Source organism: Diceros bicornis, chromosome 1 (genome assembly GCF_020826845.1).
Source record: "Diceros bicornis minor isolate mBicDic1 chromosome 1, mDicBic1.mat.cur, whole genome shotgun sequence".
Classification (NCBI taxonomy): Eukaryota; Metazoa; Chordata; class Mammalia; order Perissodactyla; family Rhinocerotidae; genus Diceros; species Diceros bicornis.
Window position 1 is genome coordinate 85,870,184 of NC_080740.1, and position 19,107 is coordinate 85,889,290.

The 19,107-nt window shown below is 39.5% G+C and overlaps 1 protein-coding gene across 13 annotated transcripts in view; it reads right to left on the minus strand.

The window, feature by feature from the left end:
- The window catches only part of FBXW11 (F-box and WD repeat domain containing 11), a 124,195-nt gene that overhangs the window by 7,163 nt on the left and 97,925 nt on the right, over nucleotides 1-19,107 (minus strand). For all 13 annotated transcript variants that reach the window (XM_058545905.1, XM_058545968.1, XM_058545913.1 and 10 more), the window contains 7 exons: nucleotides 16,183-16,320; nucleotides 10,687-10,805; nucleotides 8,725-8,974; nucleotides 5,988-6,106; nucleotides 4,022-4,132; nucleotides 3,038-3,116; nucleotides 1,583-1,768 (listed from right to left, as the gene is read on the minus strand). In XM_058545905.1, the coding sequence (XP_058401888.1) occupies nucleotides 1,607-1,768; nucleotides 3,038-3,116; nucleotides 4,022-4,132; nucleotides 5,988-6,106; nucleotides 8,725-8,974; nucleotides 10,687-10,805; nucleotides 16,183-16,320 (978 nt within the window). In that variant the 3' untranslated portion in view covers nucleotides 1,583-1,606. The remainder of the gene's footprint in view (nucleotides 1-1,582; nucleotides 1,769-3,037; nucleotides 3,117-4,021; nucleotides 4,133-5,987; nucleotides 6,107-8,724; nucleotides 8,975-10,686; nucleotides 10,806-16,182; nucleotides 16,321-19,107) is intronic.

Sequence of the window (19,107 nt, forward strand, 5' to 3'; positions counted from 1 at the left end):
AGACATAGCCAACCCATCATGGCACTTAGTCCTTTGGGGTCCACATGGGGTCCCAGAATCCTTCCAAAGGCAGTACTCCAGCCAGTCATTACTGATCAGATTGAGTTGGGATGAAGAAAAAAGGTATTTGCCATTCCTGATGCAGACCCTTGATTTATCAGCAATAGACGGAACAGGGCTAAGACCAGAGGTCAGCAAACTTTTTCTTAAAGGACCATACAGCAAATATTTTAGATAGTGCGGGCCATGTGGTCTCTGTCACAACTACTCAGGTCTGCCACTGAAGCATGGAAACAGCCACACACAATACGCAAACAAACAAGCATAGCTGTATTCCAACAAAACTTGATTTATGAACACTGGAATGCGCATTTCATAGAATTTTCACGTCATGAAATATTATTCTTCTTTTAATTTTTTTCAAGTATTTAAAAGTGTTAAAAACTATTCTTAGCTTGCTGTGGTAGGGAAAAAACATCAGGCAGTGAGTGGAATATGGCCTCTGGCTGTAGTCTGCTGAGCTTCGGGGAAGACAAAGTTCCTGGAGATTTACCTTATCTTAAAAACTTCAATAAGAAGTATCTGAAAAGGGAGTAACTTGGTGATCTAGGAACCACCAGTTCCCTATCTTTTCATCAAAAAAATTTCACAATTCTGCACATGGATTTTCTTTACATTTTTAATATATTCAGTGAATAGTAAAATATATAATGATAAAAAGCCACTAAGAATTAAGTAACTTTTTAAATTTAATATTAACTTTATTAATCACACAGTCTTTACATACATATACACATAGTCGTACAAACAGGTGGAAACATATTTATTCAGTCTACAAAGTTGAATGTGCATGTGATTCACTGGCACCCTTGCAAAATTCTCCGAGTTGGGACTACTGCTCCAGATGAACCAGGTCATCAGTTCCTAGGACAAAGCCAAGTAAGGCTTCTCATCCTCTAGGCTAGCCACCCTTGGTAATCACAACATGCCATCATCAATGGTTAATAATGACTCTAAGTCTTCCTGTAACCAGAGCAAAGAATTTTGCTTCCAGGGTACCTGTTGTGTCTAATGGATAAAGCATGGGTTTTAGGGGTTCTCTCAACAAATACTTCTTTGATTCCTCTTCTAGGGAACGGTGGTGGGGGATGGATTGTGATGGGGGGAGGAGGTAATTTCGAGTATTTGGGTGATGGTGATTTTCTTTTTAAATAAAAGATAGAACCGAAGAACAGGAAATAAAGAGAAAATGGAGATTTTTACACCCCAAAACAGAATTTGAGGAACTTTAGTGGTGTTAAATTGATAAGACCTGTGAAACCATTTAGAAAAAGTTTTTAAAAACAGGAACCACGTTGTCTGCCAATATAAAAAATCCACAATATGCAGGATTCCAATTCAGACCTTATTTTGATGTGACCATAAAGATTTAGCCCTATACTACAACTCTACAAAAGTTGACACACCTAATAAAGACTAACCACCCTGGTTCCTATCACTGAGAAAGGAACCCAAATCACAAAATTTCCCCAAAGGGAAGGTGAATTCAATCTACAAAATTACAAGTGGGGGAAGTACTCACCCAAAACGGGTAAAGTGCAGACTGTTATCTGGAGATGTAAGTGTATGTTCTGGAGGGAGAACGGGTCTCATTCTGGGCACTGGGAGGCACATTTAAGAAATCCCAAATCAAAATAGTGTCATCATGGGAGCTGCTGATGATCTGAAATTCATCAAACTGTAGCCGAAACACACGTCCAGAATGTTCCTGTGGAACATAACAGCTTGATTAATAAAATGAGGCCTTTACAATCCCTCCTGTCTCACTATCAGGGATGTGGCACAGGCTGAAAATGCAGCTACTCATCTAGGCTTCCTAAATAACTTTCCAGAGCTGACTGAGCTTCGTCCTTCACCCAGGAGCAAATACTCTGGCTTTCCTTCTAGGCCTTTCCTTTAATTAAACTTTGTATCCTAGATCCTGGTCCATTACTACATCAAAGAAGGACTATGTGATCATCTCACAAAAGGTCTTAGAAAGGTAAACAACAATATTTAATACCCATTCTTGATACACTGTAAAAACCAGAACCAGAAGGATAGTGGGTTTTTTTTTTTAACATTTTATTTTATTTATTTATTTATTTTTTGGCTGAGGAAGCTTCGCCCGGAGCTAACATCTGCGCCAGTCCTCCTCTATTTTGTATGTGGGTCGCCACCACGGCATGGCCACTGACAAGTGGTGTAGGTCTGCGCCAGGGAACCGAACCCAGGCTGCCAAAGCAGAGCGCACTGAACTTAACCACTAGACCACGGGGCCGGCCCCAGGATAGTGTTTTTAACACGACCAAGAATATCTACCTCAAACCACAGCCAACATCAAAGTTAATGGTAAAATATTAGAAGCATCACACTAAAATCAAGAAGAAAACAAGAAGGGCCCTAACTATAGTTCTGCATGTTCTAGTCAATGCAAGAAGTGAAGAAACAGAAATAAAAGGTAAAACTACTGAAAATAAAAAAAATCTATCAATATTTTCAAATGACTGTCTCCTCAAAAATACAAAAACAAGCAGACTATTAAAAATAATGAGGCGTGGTTAAGTTGCTAAAACAGGATTAACATATAAAAATAAAGTATCCCTATATACCAAGGCAATAATCCACAGCATATAGATTGAGGGGAAATTCCAACATAGTAGCACAAAAATGTGCTGTTATAAAAATATAACATAACCAGATACTCATGTTAAGAAATCTCCCAAAGCTACAAGAAGGAAATACTTCGTGCTCGATGAGGAAACCAGTCCACCTAAAAATCAGGAAGCCTACTTTCATATTTTAAGTTGTATTAATGCTCCTTAGGAAAGAGCTCACTGTAATGTAAATGTCAATTTCTCTGATTTTGGCTAAACAAAATTAACAGAAGAGTGCATTTCTCTGAAGGCATGCAGCGCGAGACACACGCTTTCTAGTGATACAGCTAGGCGGGACCGTGTACAGGTGCCATCCTCCAGCAAGGGAACAGATCACATACCACCAATGTGCGCAAACACAACGTGCTTGCTGGGGCTCGAGGGTCAAGAGCAGCTTGCAAGTCCCAAACTTTAATTTTCCTAGAAAGGAAAATGAGATTGTGATTAGCAGAAAAGTTAACATTTTATATATTGTCAAGCATTTCCTTGAGAGAAAGGAGTGCATTTGAACCACATATTATAAAAGCTAATGGGGAACACGATTATGTTTTTACAAGTTATTTAAACCAATTACACTTGATTTTGGAAAAACCTACACATTCTCAGAATTGCTGAAATTGTGAAGAAATATTATTTTAAGGGAGACAAGAAAACAACTTCAGGTTATCTAAATTCAATTCCTGACCTGATAATCTATGTCACCAAATCCATTAATCAGGGGGCTCTCTAGGGCTGAGTGGGTGCTGCTGACAGAACTAGGGCTCTCTGTGAAATTCCAAGGATACCTTTCTACAAACTAAGCAAATGCTGTCAGTTAATAAAAGGAATATAAACAGACCAACTAACCCATCTGTGAAGTATATACAAGGTGATCTTGAAAGGTTTACAGTTGCTATTTGCTCATTTAAAAAGTCATGAGGCTCTTTACAGACGATTTGTTCAATTTACCAAAAGGGGAAAAGAAATTTATCACTGAACTCACCAAAACAAAAACAACAACAACAAAAAAGCCCGGCTGAATTTAGGGGTAAGGCAAAGAACTGAATTCCTGCATAGTCTAAGCTCCTCCTGAGTTTACGATAACGGTTAAAAGTGCAGGCTTAGGAGTCACAGAGGCTCTGCTACTGTGGGATTTGGGGCAAGACAGTTCATCCTTTTCGGCTGAATGGCCTCACTTGATCACGTGGTGTAATAACACCTGCCATCCACCATTACATAGAAGTACCAAGCACTGGACCTGGCACATACACAGCTGCTTAATATACAGCCCTTTTGTCCCTCTTGACATAGTTAGAGCAGTGCATGCGAACATTTGAAATACACACCCATCATAAGCCCCACTGACAATCCTCTTGTTATCAAACCGGATGCATCGAACCAATTCTTCATGTCCCTCGAGGACTCTTAAACAGGCGCCACATTCGATATCCCATAGCCTTGAATGAAAACCAGATCTCTGTGAAACAACTGCCCACACATGATTCACACCACCCTCAGGTTCTGTCCATCTGTCCCGTATGTGATCTTCACTATCCTGGAATTCTTTATTTCTATCTCATTCCTAGCCACACTATACACAAACAAAGATATGCACATTTATACCACTTGTGTGTTTTTAAGCAGTAACTTGGGAGGAAGCCTTACTTTTCATTGTATTTCCTTTTATATAGTTTGAAACAGTTTTTAATTGCACGGTGTATTACTATTTGTTAAACTAGATTAACAAACAAGAAACTTCAATTATATTTAATTCCTAGGCATTCTCTTGATGTCTGAGTTGATGAAACCATGCAGCCAAATGGTCTAGGAAGGACTTGTCTGGGGGAGACAGGGATTGCAGGTAGTAAAGGAGAAAAAGCATGGGGGTAAGGGAGTGGTTAACACATACAGCCAGGAGGTTAGGCTTACAGCCCAGGCACTTCGCCTGGAGTCCATGAGGCTCACCAAGGTTAGAACTGGTGGACCAGCATGGTGGTCTCCCTCTCCTGATGAGGCTGTGGGACACCTCTTCCTAGATATACACTGCATATTAGGGTTGTCCAGTTTACAAGGTCAGAGTGGGAGACTCTCATTAGCTATCTACAGCATCTTGAAAATATAAAACCACTGACTGCACCCAGCCTTTTTTTCTGTATATGAATTATATAACAATTCTGAAAATAGAGATTTTTTCTTTTTTTTAATATTATCATTGATTTTTCTACATTATTTGCAATAAGAAATCACAGTAAACTAATGTACTTAATAAAGGAAGCAACCCAATTCTATAATGATCTTTTCTTAGCCTCTCCACCAGGAGCCCCTATCATATATCCAATGCACATTTTACCACAGCCGCCCTCAGCAAATCTCCTCATCAGTGTCAGTGATAACGGCTTCTCTAATTTACTGTGAACAGCCACTCAGCACTGCCACTATGACTCCAAACTGATTCCCTTCCATAAACTGTAAAGTAATAGACATTCTTATTTTATAAAACCTCAGATTCCAATAAGAAAGTTAAGGATTATTTATTGCTGAAATATTAATACAAAGCATGATGAAAAAAAGACAACCAAAACTCAAGTACTAAACTGACTTTTACAATATCTTAAAACTTAAAATGATAAAGAAAACTTATAGCAGTTATACCTTTTTCCTTCTGTCCTCTCTCCCTTCCTTACTTCTTGTTTCAAATAATCTTGAACCCAATCTTTATTTTGCCCAAACATTTAGACAATTTGGTTACAAAAAAGCTACTAGCACATATTGGGACAGTGGAAAAATGACTTGGGATAATTAAACAGATATTTAAGGGAAGTCCTAATAAGATAGGAAGTGTTTAAAGGACAGTCATATTTATTAGAAAGCAAGAACACTGAGTGTTGGCAAGAAAAAAGGGAGATAAAATCAATGACCAAACAGGAGTGGATGGTTTTGCAAAGCAGTCTTGGGAGAGAAAAAGTACCCTCCCACCTGTTAGGAAGGGAGGCAGGAGATCACGGGGAAGGGAAAATAGAGAGTCAGGCTGGAGCATCTTCTGTTCTGAGTTGTTCTGCTATGAAGTGATCTTGGGTGGAGTTGAGGCTATAAAACCTTGTGTCCTGGGGGAATCTGGGACGAACACCCAGTGTGTACACAGTTTACCCACTTTATATGGAGAGCCAAACAGATTAATAAAAGTTACCTCAAGTTTTCTTATCTGAAGCATCCTCAAAAATTCTGAGTCTTTTGAGCATTAGGACTGGCAGATGAGTTAACACTATGGCAAAACTCAGCCTGCTCTGTCCCAGCACACCAACTTCCACCTACCTTATGGTATTATCTGATGATCCGCTAACCACCAGCCGATCCCTGTACTGGAGACAGGCAATGCCTCGCTTGTGCCCATTCAGAGTACGAACAAATTCACAGGTACTCGTGCTCCAGACCTGTATAACAAATTCACAATATTTTAAAGAATGAACGGAGAAAAGTCCTCCCATAATATATCTTTTTAAAAAAAATCAGAGTTTCTAATAACAACCAAAATACTTGATTATGAAATACAATTGGGAGGTTGGGGGACAGACTGGACAGCATAAAATTTTCTTGGCTGCTGAGTGATAAAACTGGAATGAAATACAGAGGGAAGCTGTGAAGTCTCCAGACCTTGAGATGGTCACGAAGAGTACATCTCCTGGATGGTTCAGACATTCATTTGCCTAGAGGGAAGAGTTTGGGCCAGAGTTTATGTTTTCATGCCAGCTGACGTGTCAAATCCAATGTAACTGATGTGAAAAAGCTTCACCTTTCACATCCTCCTCTTTTCCAGCAGAGTTTCTTGAACAGCTCCATTTGTTTTGACACATCACTCCTTATACTATGTACGTGGAATAAATAATCCCTCTTTTGTGAAACCATCTGTAAGACTTAAATGTTCCTAGACACACTTAATATATGACAAGCCGAATAAGGAGACACAAAGCAACCAAAGTGCCCTGAATTATTTTACCAGCTGCATTTGTAGGTGAATGGGATAATGAGATATCCACACGCAAAAGAATGAACCCCTACCTCACACTACATACAAAAATTTAATCCAAAATGGATCAAAGACCTAAATCTAAGAGCTGAAACTATAAAACTCTTATAAAAAAAGTAAGAGTAAGTCTTTGTGACCTTTGATTAGGCAATGGTTTCTTAGATATGACAACAAAAGCACAAGCAACAAAAGAGAAAAATTGATAAACTGGACTTCATCAAAATTAAAATTGTTTGTGTTTCAAAGAACACCATCAAAAAAGTAAAAAGACATCCTGCAGATGGAAGAAAACATATGCAAATCATTTTTCTGATAAGGGACTTGAAACCAGAATATATAAAGAACTTATGCACTTAAACAATAGAAAGACAAATAATCCAATTTTTTAATGAGCAAAAGATTTAAATAGATGTTTCTCCAAAGAAGACGGCCAATAAGCACATGAAAAGATGCTCAACATCATTAGTCATTAGGGAAAAGGAAAGCAAAACCACAGAGATACCACTGCACATCCATTAGGATGGCTGGAATGAAAAAGACAAACAACAACAAGTGTTGGCGAAGATATGGAGAAATGCTACAGGCTGCTATCATGCAACAGCTGTTTTGTAGTAAGGCCTAACCCCTCTTGACTTCCAGGCACTGATCCTGTACCGGCTGGTGTGAAGGAGCGGTGAGTGAGTTACTGCATGCAAACCCTAGCTGTCCAGCTTGCAGACCACCCAATCTGAGGTCTGATGATACTTAGTCTTTGTGGGGCTAGAAACTAGAATGCTGTCTAGTGCTGGTCATAAAAAGAAGGTTTTCTGAGCTAAGTTCAAATGCTCACACGTTGCTGGGGGGATTGTAAAATGGCATAGCCATCCACGCAAAAATTTGTACACAAATGTTTATGCCAGCATTATTCATGACAGATAAAAGGCACAAATAACCGAAAAGTCCATCAAATGATGAAGGGATAAACAAAATGTGGAACATCTGCACAATTAAATTTTATTCAGTCATTAGAAGGAATGAAGTACTGACACATGCTACAATGCACATGGATAACTCCTGAAAACACCACACTAAATGAAAAAAGCCAGACATAAAAGGCCACACATTGTATGATTCCATTTATATGAAATGTCTAGAACAGGCAAATCTATAGACAGAAAAGAGATTAGTGATTGCCAGGGACCAGGGGGAGAGAATAGGGGTTGACTACTAATGGGTATGAGGTTTTTTTGGAAGGTGAGGAAAATGTTCTGGAACTAGTGATGGTTATACAACATTGTGAACATACTAAAGGCAACTGAGTTGTGTGCTTTAAAATACAGAATCTTATGGTATGTGAGTTATAACTCAATAAAGCTGTTACAAAATATTAAGAAAGCTGAAATTTTAAAAAGTTAGCATGGATATTAGAATCAGAACTGCATTTACCATATCCTATGGATCACCCTAGACTACAACTGCTTGTCACACGTCTGCCTCTCACCACAGGTTGAGCTTCTTGAAGGCAGGAACAAGTCTTGTTCATCATCACATTTCTAGCATCCAGCCCAGGGTCTATGGCATGGCAGGCTCTCAAGACCAGGTGAATAAATCAAATCTCAGCTCTGCCACTAACTAGCTATGTGGTCTCCAGCACAGTTCTTCACTCTCTGAGCCACATCTATAAAATGTGAGATAGGCAATACCTATCTCAACAGGGTGTGGAGAGGGTGAAATGAGATGGTAACGTATAAGCTCCTAGCACACAGGACACATTCAATAGGTTAGTTCTCCTCCCCTTAAAAATGTTATCAACAATGTCATTTCATGAAACAAGAGACTGCTCTCTATCTTGGACCAATGACCCTTTCCTCCTACCTTGCCTATGACTCTAGAAGCATGTAGAATAGGACTACCTCAAGGGCTCATAAGCACAAATGGAGGAGAATAAAGATCTTGCCAAGTATCAGTTGGTATAAGCCACCTCTGCTTTCTCTCTGCTCTAAAAGGGAAAGGAGCAAGCAGTGTTATGACTGCAGATACACTTACTTTGATGGTTCTGTCACCAGAGGCAGACACAATGTACTTGTCATCAAAATCGACTACATTGACAGCAGCACGGTGGCCGACCAGGACACGGCGTAAAGTGATATCAGTGGCAGAAGCCATGTCCCACACAGCGATGGAGCGGTCCTTGGAACAGGTCACCATCAGTCCATTGCTGAAGCGTAAGTGCAGTACAGCCTCGTTGTGGTGGATCAACGTGTTCAGAACTTCACCTGTGTTCACATCCCAGACTCTAGATGAGAACAGAGAAGCACAATGCTTCATTATGGAGACAACCAGGAAAAGATTCTGGTGTCTGTGCTCTGGGCTCATTCTTGGTAGTAGGCCAGGGAGGCGTGGACTTGACTTGTATTTGGTGATTGGGACCTGATACCTAAGTACACGCTTAAAAGGAGCCCCTAGAAACAATTTCTCTAATTGCTGAGAAGAGTTGAGATGGTTACCAAAAAGAAGGCCAATTCTGGCTCTATCCAGGTTTAGGTTTATTGAACAGTCAGGTATTCAGGGGTGGCATTTGCAGGTTTGTGTTGATGGCAAAAAAAGATTCTTCATGTAAGTGGGCTTTGCAGTGAATCTGAGATGACAGGGGAAGGAGGCTTGGTGGCTGGGGTCCTGAGGACAGTTCCAAGCTTAAGGTTCTTTTTGACCTTTGACAGGCCTCTGAGTCTATTATTTATCCACTGCAAACTGGAGACTATAAGTCATGATGTCTCATCAATCCCCGTACCCATCTATTTACCCGACTGCTTTATGGACAAACCCAGTGTCTCCCAATTGCTTCACCTTTGACATATGGGGTTCTCAGGGGCGGCTCTTTCACGTCATAGCTTTTCTGTAACCCCAATCTCCTAAGAGGACAAGTTCATGCAGAGCAGAGGAGGAAAGACTCAGGCTCCTAAGGCTAGACATGATCTGTGGAAGAAGAGCGGCCTGGAAGCACTGAGTCAGGGACTGGACACTAAGCATGCTGCTGACTATTCCAGTCTCTCAGGTATGCCTGTAAAACAATCCTCTTCAAGTCTCCGACTCAGCCTAGAAGAGGTATTTCCTTCTCTTCCACATGACAGGCCTTCCCCAAGCCACCAGCAGTCCAACTGAGGCTTTACTACTGTATGATCTCTAGGCTCTGATGAACTCATCACACACTGAAATCCAAAACCATCCTGCGTGGGAAAACATCCTTGTCTCAGTCATTTAGGAATGGATCAATAACGTTTCCTTTCTACTCTCTCAACTTCCAACCAGCAGTCATTGCTTCCCTTCTACTATGGAACACTGCCATTTCTAATTTCACCACTCTGCCTCTGGGGTGGCATCTAAAAACTAGCATCTCCATTACTGGAAAGGCTACACAATATGAAGACAGTCTTGAATGACATAAATTCAAGATTCAAAATGAACTAACTATGTGACTGAGCAAATAAATTACTTAACCTCTCTGATCTTGGTTTCCTAATACATCTATAAAAAAGATAATATCTACCTACTTAGAAAGGTTGATGTGAGAATTCAATAGGATAACATTTTACAAAACATCTAGCATACTCTCTGTGTCCCTCAAAAGGTTCTGCAAACAACTGCTTCTGATTCTTTCAGTATTTGTAGGTTACTGCCCACCACACTCCTAGCACACCTGCCTTCTTCCCCTCTGCTCTGGAGCACAGTCTCCTGGGAGGAGAAAGCTAGCCTAATACTAGGTAAAGTGCTTTATAGGAAAGTATGTTGCCATCTCTATAATATATGGCAATGGGAATAGGACCTACTTAACAAAAGTTAGCCTACCTGCCAAGTTTGCTCAAATGCACCTACACCAAAAGTGGTTTTGAAATACAGCATACAAAAACACAGACAAAGTATGCGTGTGCTTATTGCAGAAGATGGTGTGAATCTCAGTCCCCTCATGAAAAGTAAACAAGTTCAGACCAGTGAAGCCAAATCACTCACCTCACTGTAGAATCTGAAGAGCCAGTCACAATGACACGTTCATCATACTGGAGACAAAGGACAGAGCCAGTGTGTCCTGTTAACACCTTCAAACATTCCAAGCTAGTTTTATCCCAAATCTATTGAGACAAGATCCACCACAAATAGTGATTCAGTATATCACATTCTGATAAATGTTTTTATCTCACCTTATTTCCTGAATCATAAAATAAAACAAACCTGTGTTACAGTAAATAAGAGAAGTTAAATAGCAAACAGGTGGGAAATGACAAGAAGGGAAGAGGCAACAGTGAATAACTTCCAGAATGGATGTACTATTTTGTTTACTCTGTCCCCCTAACTACTGTACTCATTATATTTAACAGCCTTATAGAGGAAATTTTTAAATAAACTCTGTGGAAAGAGTTAGCTCACCCTCTGGAGAACAATGTGACAAAATCCATTAAAGGCCTTTAAAAATGCATACTCCTTAAAGCCGTTACGCTTGTTTAAAAATTTTAAAAATAAAAAATATTGAACATTTCAGAAAAATTTCAAAATAAACTATGAAGAATTTTCAATGGGAAAATATACTGCTTTATTACAGAGTTATGTTTTTAAAAAATCAGAATAAACGGTATCTGGGCCCAGCCCAGTGGCACAGTGGTGAAGTTTGCGTGCTCCACTTTGGTGGCCCGGGATTCAAGGGCAGACCTACACACTGCTCATCAAGCCGTGCTGTGGCAGTGTCCCACATATAAAATAGAGGAAGACTGGCATAGATGTTAGCTCAGGGGCAATCCTCCTCACCAAAAAAAAAAAAGAGTCGTCTCTATAATGGCGTAACCACTATGTATATATAAAAAAATAGATTAAAAGGAAGTAAAATGTTAATAATAGTTGGTTTTGTACTGAGTGCTCTTTTTCTCCCTTCTTTTGATTTTTCCAGTGTTTTCCAAGTTTTCAATATTGTCCACATATAATGGGGGATGGGAATTGATTTTTGTAGATTGGATTGTCAAAAATATTCTGTGGACCTGTGGATTCTTCCCTTATAAAATAATACTATCATTAATTTGCAGTGTTCCTAAAGTTTAATGCAAATGGCCAAAATATTACAAATGCTATAGACATTTAACTGTCTTTCTACAAAATAGCAAGGCTTGCTTCCAACTTCTAACTTAGCAGAACCACAGTTATTTTGAAAAAGTGATTAGTGATCAAGGACTGGTGCAGGACGAAGTACAAAAGGTTTCCAACTACTGGTCTAGATGATCTCTCTCTAAAGTGGACTCCTGCTCCACTGTTCTATGTCTTACAAACCAAATCTAAGCCTAATTTAAACATGGGTGTACCTCTATTAAAAGAATTTCTTAGAAACACATCCACTATAAATGAAATGCAAGCCCATTGGCCAGCCTGTGCTTTAACAAGGATACGGTTATAATACTTATAAACCCATTCTTATCTACTCCTTAAAGGAAAACTGCCACAATTAAATAGTAACATATGCAACTCTTTTAGAGTATATGTGTGGTCACAGGATACGGCTATCAATAAGTATTACATAAAAATAGAGCTCTGTGGTCAAATATGTTTTGGAAGTTGGGAAACAGGGTGTCTCTACTATAGGAGTTTTCAGAGCCTTTATATGCTACTGTATCCTGTGAATTTCTAAGAAGGAGATACAGCATACAGTGTTTTCTGAACTTCTTTGAAGGGAATTATTTTTCAAATTAACCTCCTTTAGATTCACATTTACAGAATACCTTTTGGGAAACAATGCCAAACACACAGGAAACCAACAAGAAAGTTTCTTTATATGCTATAATTCAGAGTGCTTTTTGCCCTAGTTATCTGAATTACTGAAATTCCACTATTTTTACATATTTTTTAAAATGAAAAACAAACAAGCAAAAAAACTTCTTTAACTCACCCAAAGTAAAAGTAACATAGAAAACAGAGCCAAGATGGAGGAAATCCACTACAACCTATCTTCCAGTTGATTATAACTAAAAACTCTAGACAGGGGTCAGCCTGGTGGCACAAGGGATTGAGTGCGTGTGCTCTGCTGCGGCAGCCTGGGGTTCGCCGGTTCAGATCCCGGGCACGCACCGACACACTGCTTGTCGAGCCATGCTGTGGCGATGTCCCATATAAAGTAGGGGAAGATGGGCACGGATGTTAGCTCAGGGCCAATCTTCCTCAGGAAAAAAAAAAAAAGAGAGAGGAGGATTGGCATCAGATGTTAGCTCAGGGCTGATCTTCCTCACTAAAAAAAAAAAAAAAAAAACCTCTAGACAAAATACAAACACAACTAGCTGAGGACTCTGAAAAGTGTGAGGGGAAGGGCAGGAGAAGATAGCAAGTGGGCTGTGGCAAGGAGTAAAAATTTGGAGAAGCGATCCACATAGGGGTCAGCTTACCATTCTTTTTGTTTGTTGTTTTCTCCTTTCTTTCTACTGTGGCTTTGGCCCAAAGGCTGGGGTCCAGATCAGGGAGCTGCACAGTGAACTAGCAGCACAGGCAGTTAAAATTCTGAGAGAAACCATTCTTTGTGGACAGAAGAGCTAAAAAAAAGGATCCTTGGGGGCCAATCAATGTATAGAGGACCCCATTTTTTTTCTCTTTTCTCCCACAGCTTTGATTCAAAGACAGGCCCCAGTCATGGAGATGGACTACAGAGCAGTGGCACAGATAACTAAAATTCCAAGAGAAACTCCATTTTTCTGGCCAGAGGAAAAGGAAAAAAGGATTCCTGTGGGTTGAAGAGACTTAGGGAAATCCAAAAGAGGAAAAGAGCTGGAAAAAAAGGATCTCCTAATTCTAGATGAAAACCCACAGAACACATGACTTGGGCTTACTCTTGACCTGCGCATGCACAGGACAGACTGAACCAGCACAGCAAAGGCTATAAAGAGGCAACTGATATTTAATCTGCTGCTGAAATCTCAGACTAACTTCTGAGTAGCAAAAGCACACAAGCACAAAGTAGTATGGCAAAGGCTCTGAAAAGCAGAAAAGAGATTAGAGCCAGAACTTGTGTTCTGAACCTAACTAAGCTGACCACCCACATAAAAACATACTCACTCACACATATTCTCCAGGATCCACAGTCCTTACAATAGAATATCCACAATGTCCAAGATACAATCCAGAATTACTTGACATACAAAAACCAAGAAAAGTGATCACTTCTCAGGGGAAGAGACAATCAACACACGACAAGCTGGAGGTTACCCAGATGCTGTCATGGTCAAAGACTTCAAAGCAGTTACTGTAACTATACTCCATGAGGTAAAGGTAAATACACTTGATGTGAATGAAAAGAGAGAAGTTCTCAGCAGAGAAACAGAAACTATAAAATACAATATCTGAAATTAAAAATTCACTCAATGGGGGGCCATGGCAGAACAGAGATGAAAACTTCAGTCAACTTGAAGACAGACCAATAGAAATTATCCAGAAAAGAGAGGAAAAAAGATGGGGACAAAGTAAGGGACAGTATCAAAAGGTCTAATATTTATATAATTAGAGTCTCAGAAAGAGAGGAGAAAGAAATTGGCACAGAAAAAATATTCAAAAGAGTAATGCCCACAAAATCCTGAAATTTGGTGAATGAAAGACATAAATTTACAGATTCAAAAAGCTCAGTGAAAGACTTCTTAGATATGACATTGAAAGCATTATCCAAAAAAGAAAAAGTTGGTCAACTGGACTTCATCAAAATTAAAACCTTCTGCTCTCCAAAAGACATCATGGAGAAAATGAAAAGACAAGTCACAGATTGGAAGAAATATTTGCAAAATAGATCTAACAAAGGGCTTGTGTGCAGAATATATAAAGAACTCTCAAAACTCAATAATATAAAAACAAAGAACCCATTTAAAAAATGAACAAAAGATCTGAATAGAAACTTTACCAATGAATACACAGATGGCAAATAAGCATGTGAAAAGATGCTCATTAGCATCAGTCATTAGGGAAATGTAAATTTAAACCAAAATGAGGTATGTAGACGTATGTCTATATATCTATTAGAATGGCTAATATCAAAAAAACTGAGAATATCAAGGGCTGACCAGGATAAAGAACAAAAGGGACTCTCATACATTGCTGATGGGAATGTAAAATGGTATAGCCACTTTGGAAAACAGCTTGGCAGTTTCTCAGCAAGTAAAACATATACTTATCACATAAATTAGCAATCTTACTCCTAGGTTTTTACTCAAGGGAACTAAAAATTTATGTTCTCATAAAAACTTGCATGCATATGTTTATAGTGGCTTTATTCAAAATTGTGAAAGACTGGAAACACAAATGTCTTTCAGTAGGTAAATGGATAAGCACACTGTGGTGCACCCATAAAATGGAATACTACTCAGCAATAGAAAGGAATGAATTATTGCTAAATGCAACAACATAGATGAATCTCAAATGCACTATGCTAAATATAAGAAGTCAGACTTAAAAGGCGACATTCTCAAAAAGGCACAATTACAGGGACAGAAAAAAAGATCAGTGGACAGAAAAAAAAGACCAGGGCCAAGAGGGAAGGATGGGAAGAACTGAACACAAAGGGGCAGGACAAGGGAATTTGGGGAGATGATGGAACTGTTCTGTATGTCGACTACTGTTATGATTATACAATTCCCTGTGCTTGTCAAAACTCATAGAACTTTACACCAAAAAGAGTGAATTTTCCTGTATGTAAATTATAACTTTAAAAAAAAGTTTAAAAAATCCTGCACTGTTTTCTTAAAGATAAGACAATAACCTATAAATAATGTAAAACAAAATCTGTCAGATCAGCCACCAAACATTAAACACAGAGAAATAATCCAGTTTATCTACTACTGAAAAGTGAATGAAAACAACGTAAATTGCTCTATCATTCTTTTTGTGTGTGTGTGTGAGGAAGATCAGCCCTGAGCTAACATCCATGCCAATCCTCCTCTTTTTGCTGAGGAAGACTGGCCATGAGCTAACATCCGTGCCCATCCTTCTCTGCTTTATATGGGACACCGTCACAGCATGGCCTGACAAGTGGTACATCGGTGCACGCCTGGGATCGGGCCACCAGCAGCAGAGCACGTGCACTTAACCACTACGCCATGGGGCCAGGCCCCCCTACCATTCTTCTGTGTTATCATCTGAGCCTTTCTCAGAAACCACAAAAGGTAATGACTTTGATATACAAGCAAGTTAGCAACACTTTTACCAGCTAGCAAAGTAATCAAGAGCCCTGTGATACTGAGATATTTTCTATGTGCACCTAAATACAGAATATAGAATGTGAATGTGCTTAGAGAAGGATAAGAAGTGAGACAATCCAGGGGTCTAGTGTTAGTATAGGGAAATGCTCTGGCTCTAGTTCTTTAGAACCACACTGAGAGCTGCCAAGATTGAGTGCAACAGATAAAAACCAGTCTGGAGTAAATGGAGAGATTGTCACATCTAGTGTCTAACACGTAACCACAATTCTAAAAATAATACATACAAAATGCAGTCATTCACCTTAATAGAATTATCTCGTAGGCCACTGATAATTTTTTCATCATCATACTGTAAACAGTAGACACCTTTACTATTTTCAGAGCGGCACTGAATCCTCTGCAAGTTGTGTCGTCCACACCGCCAGTTAGATTCTATAGTCTAGGGGAAAAAGGAGGCAACAGATGAGTTTTTGTGAATCAACTATTCTATGAGGCTTCAGACTTTGGCGTTGCTTCAGAAACAGCATACCACTGATACCCCATCTTGGTTTGCATAACTGTCTGTGGACAGGAATCACGCTCTTTTCCAAGTAAGACATTAGCCCAACAATGTTTTTTCTCAAACGTTCCCTGCCTGTCTGGCAACTATCATAGGATTTCCAATGAGTTTGGATTGCGTTTGAAAAAAATGGCCTAGACAGAATTCAATATGTTCAAAGAATGCCATCTGCACCCAAAACATACAAATAAATAGTAACTCATTTGGTCACTCTCTAATGCCAATTATTTGGCAGAAGACCACCATCAACATTAAGCATACATTGACAATCTGTGTATCCATCCAAAGCATTGTCTTGATCATTGAGAAAAGATCTTGAACAACTACTACATGACAACTACTATAGAAAAAATTTTATTTGTTATCCATTTTTAATTTTCTACCAGACTGAAGTTCCTTTAGAATAAGAATGGCATATTTCAGCTCTGGCTTCTCCTTCCTTCATCATTTATGCAACATTTACTGAGATGCCATAGTATATTCTAGGTACTGGCTGTGCTGGGCCTTGGGGATAAAAAGATAACAGGCAGCATACTGCTTTCAAGGGAGGCACCACTCCAGGATCTAGGCACACTGTATCTGGAACTGGATATACTCTAAACACGTTTATTTGGTTAAACGATCCACATTAACCATAGAAGGAAGTTCTTATTATTTCCTTTTTACAAATAAGGAGGCAGTTTAATTTGCCCAAGGCCATAAGACTAGTAATTGGATAAGCTGGAAGTTACACCCAGTTCTTCCTGACTCTGAGTCCATGCTTTTTCCACTAAAATACGCAGTGTCTATCAAGAAGTATAGTCCTAGCTATGGAGGCAGTAACACAGAACATAAAAAGTTCTGTCCCAATTCCAGATAAAATATAAGTGCCCAATGAAGTATTAAAAACTGTAAGTGCTGAAAGACTCAAGGGAGATGAACAGCACTATAGCCCGAGACCAGCGGGCAAAGTTGAATGAGGAAGCAGGTCATGCCCCGAGCACTGGAGGCCGGACCTCTGGTAGCAGACACGAGGGATTTTCAGGATCAAAAGATACAACGTTTCTATGAAGAACCACCAGATCGTAAACTCCTGATCCTTGAAATTAGGGGACAATAGGGACGATAACAATTGGTTACACTTGAGCTCAGGATATAGCTCGAAAGACTATCTCTTAGTAGCTAATTATGTGAGTAGCTAAAAGTTTCATTAGTTGCTTTACTGAAGAAAGGAGACAAATCTTATCTTTATTCATGTTAAGCACTTGATTACTGGTTCTGCTGATATCTAACAAACCGTATTTCCTTTTATTTTGAAGGCAGTGTGCTTCTGTATACTCTAAAATGTTAAAATTTACTGAATGTTATGTGCCCGGTACTGGCTTTCATAACACTATGCTATGCACTTTATACATTTTATAGCTAATTTAATCATCACAACTGAAGCCGAAATTAGTGTCCTCATTTTACAGAAAAAAAGATGGAAGGTTGGAGACAGTGATACATATACACTTACAACGGAAAATGTTTCATCATTTGCGGCCTCAGTACTCAGCAGAGGAGGCCAGAATATAATCCCTGCCTTCAAAGAGCTCCCACTCACAGCCTTGAGAGAGGGCAGGATCACATATTTCCAACACCCAGGGGATGCACAGAGGTGCCACAGAGATGCCAGGAGCGAGGAAAGGCTCACCTGCCTGTCTGCTCCCAAGTCAGAGCTTCTTGGCCAGCATCATCATCTCTACTGAGTTCGTAAAATGTCAGGCATAAAACCACATTTCAAAACCAAAACAAAAATAATTCACCCCACCTCTGCTACAGCTATCAAGGTAGACAACAGATCTGTCTGTATAACCAAGTTTTTTAAAAGGGGTCCAGAATATAAAGAATTTCTTAAACTGAACTCAATGCTTGGAATCATTTAGAGAAATAATGTATTTTTAGATAATGTATTTTAGATAGATAGGTGACTGAGCCACCTCAGCATGTTAAGCATACCAGGAAAACACTGACTTAGGAGGCAGACGTTCTGTTAAAAAATCTTATTCATGGCCAGTGACTCTTGGCAGTGGTTACCAATGCTCAGACTACGCCCTTCAGGGGCCCAGAGGGTTTGCTGCTGAATCTACGACTCCATATAAACCCAAAGTATTACAATGACAAATGTGTAACATGTCTTACATATAAGTCAGGTGTTATTTTTAAAATTCATATAGCTGTTCTTAGTTTTACAACATACAAAATTGCTTTAAAACATTACTGAATCAGTAAGCAGCTCTGTTACTCTGTGTATTTCAATGAATAGAAAAAGCACCTTTACCATCACATGGGAGTTTGAAAAGAAACTGTTTTTAATTTAAGAAGAGGGGGTGAGGGAATCCCCATACCAAAAAGAATTTCACACATGCTCTCCCACTAACGTGAAGTGTTTTCGAGAACTGGGTGACTTGGTTATAATCTTGTACTCTGCCTAAAGCCCTGAAAACACAGCAGAGGACCAGAGAGGCCCTGCAGTAAGAAAACACAGCCAGCCTGCGATACACACCCACCCTCTGAGATGTCGGACAGAGAACACCATCCAGCAGGGAAGCCTGAGCCATACCCTCTATCTCTGACCCTCAAACAAGAGCCAGCATTCAGGACCTCTCAAAAGCTCAGCTAGATAACAGGCTTTCATTCTAAGTCAAA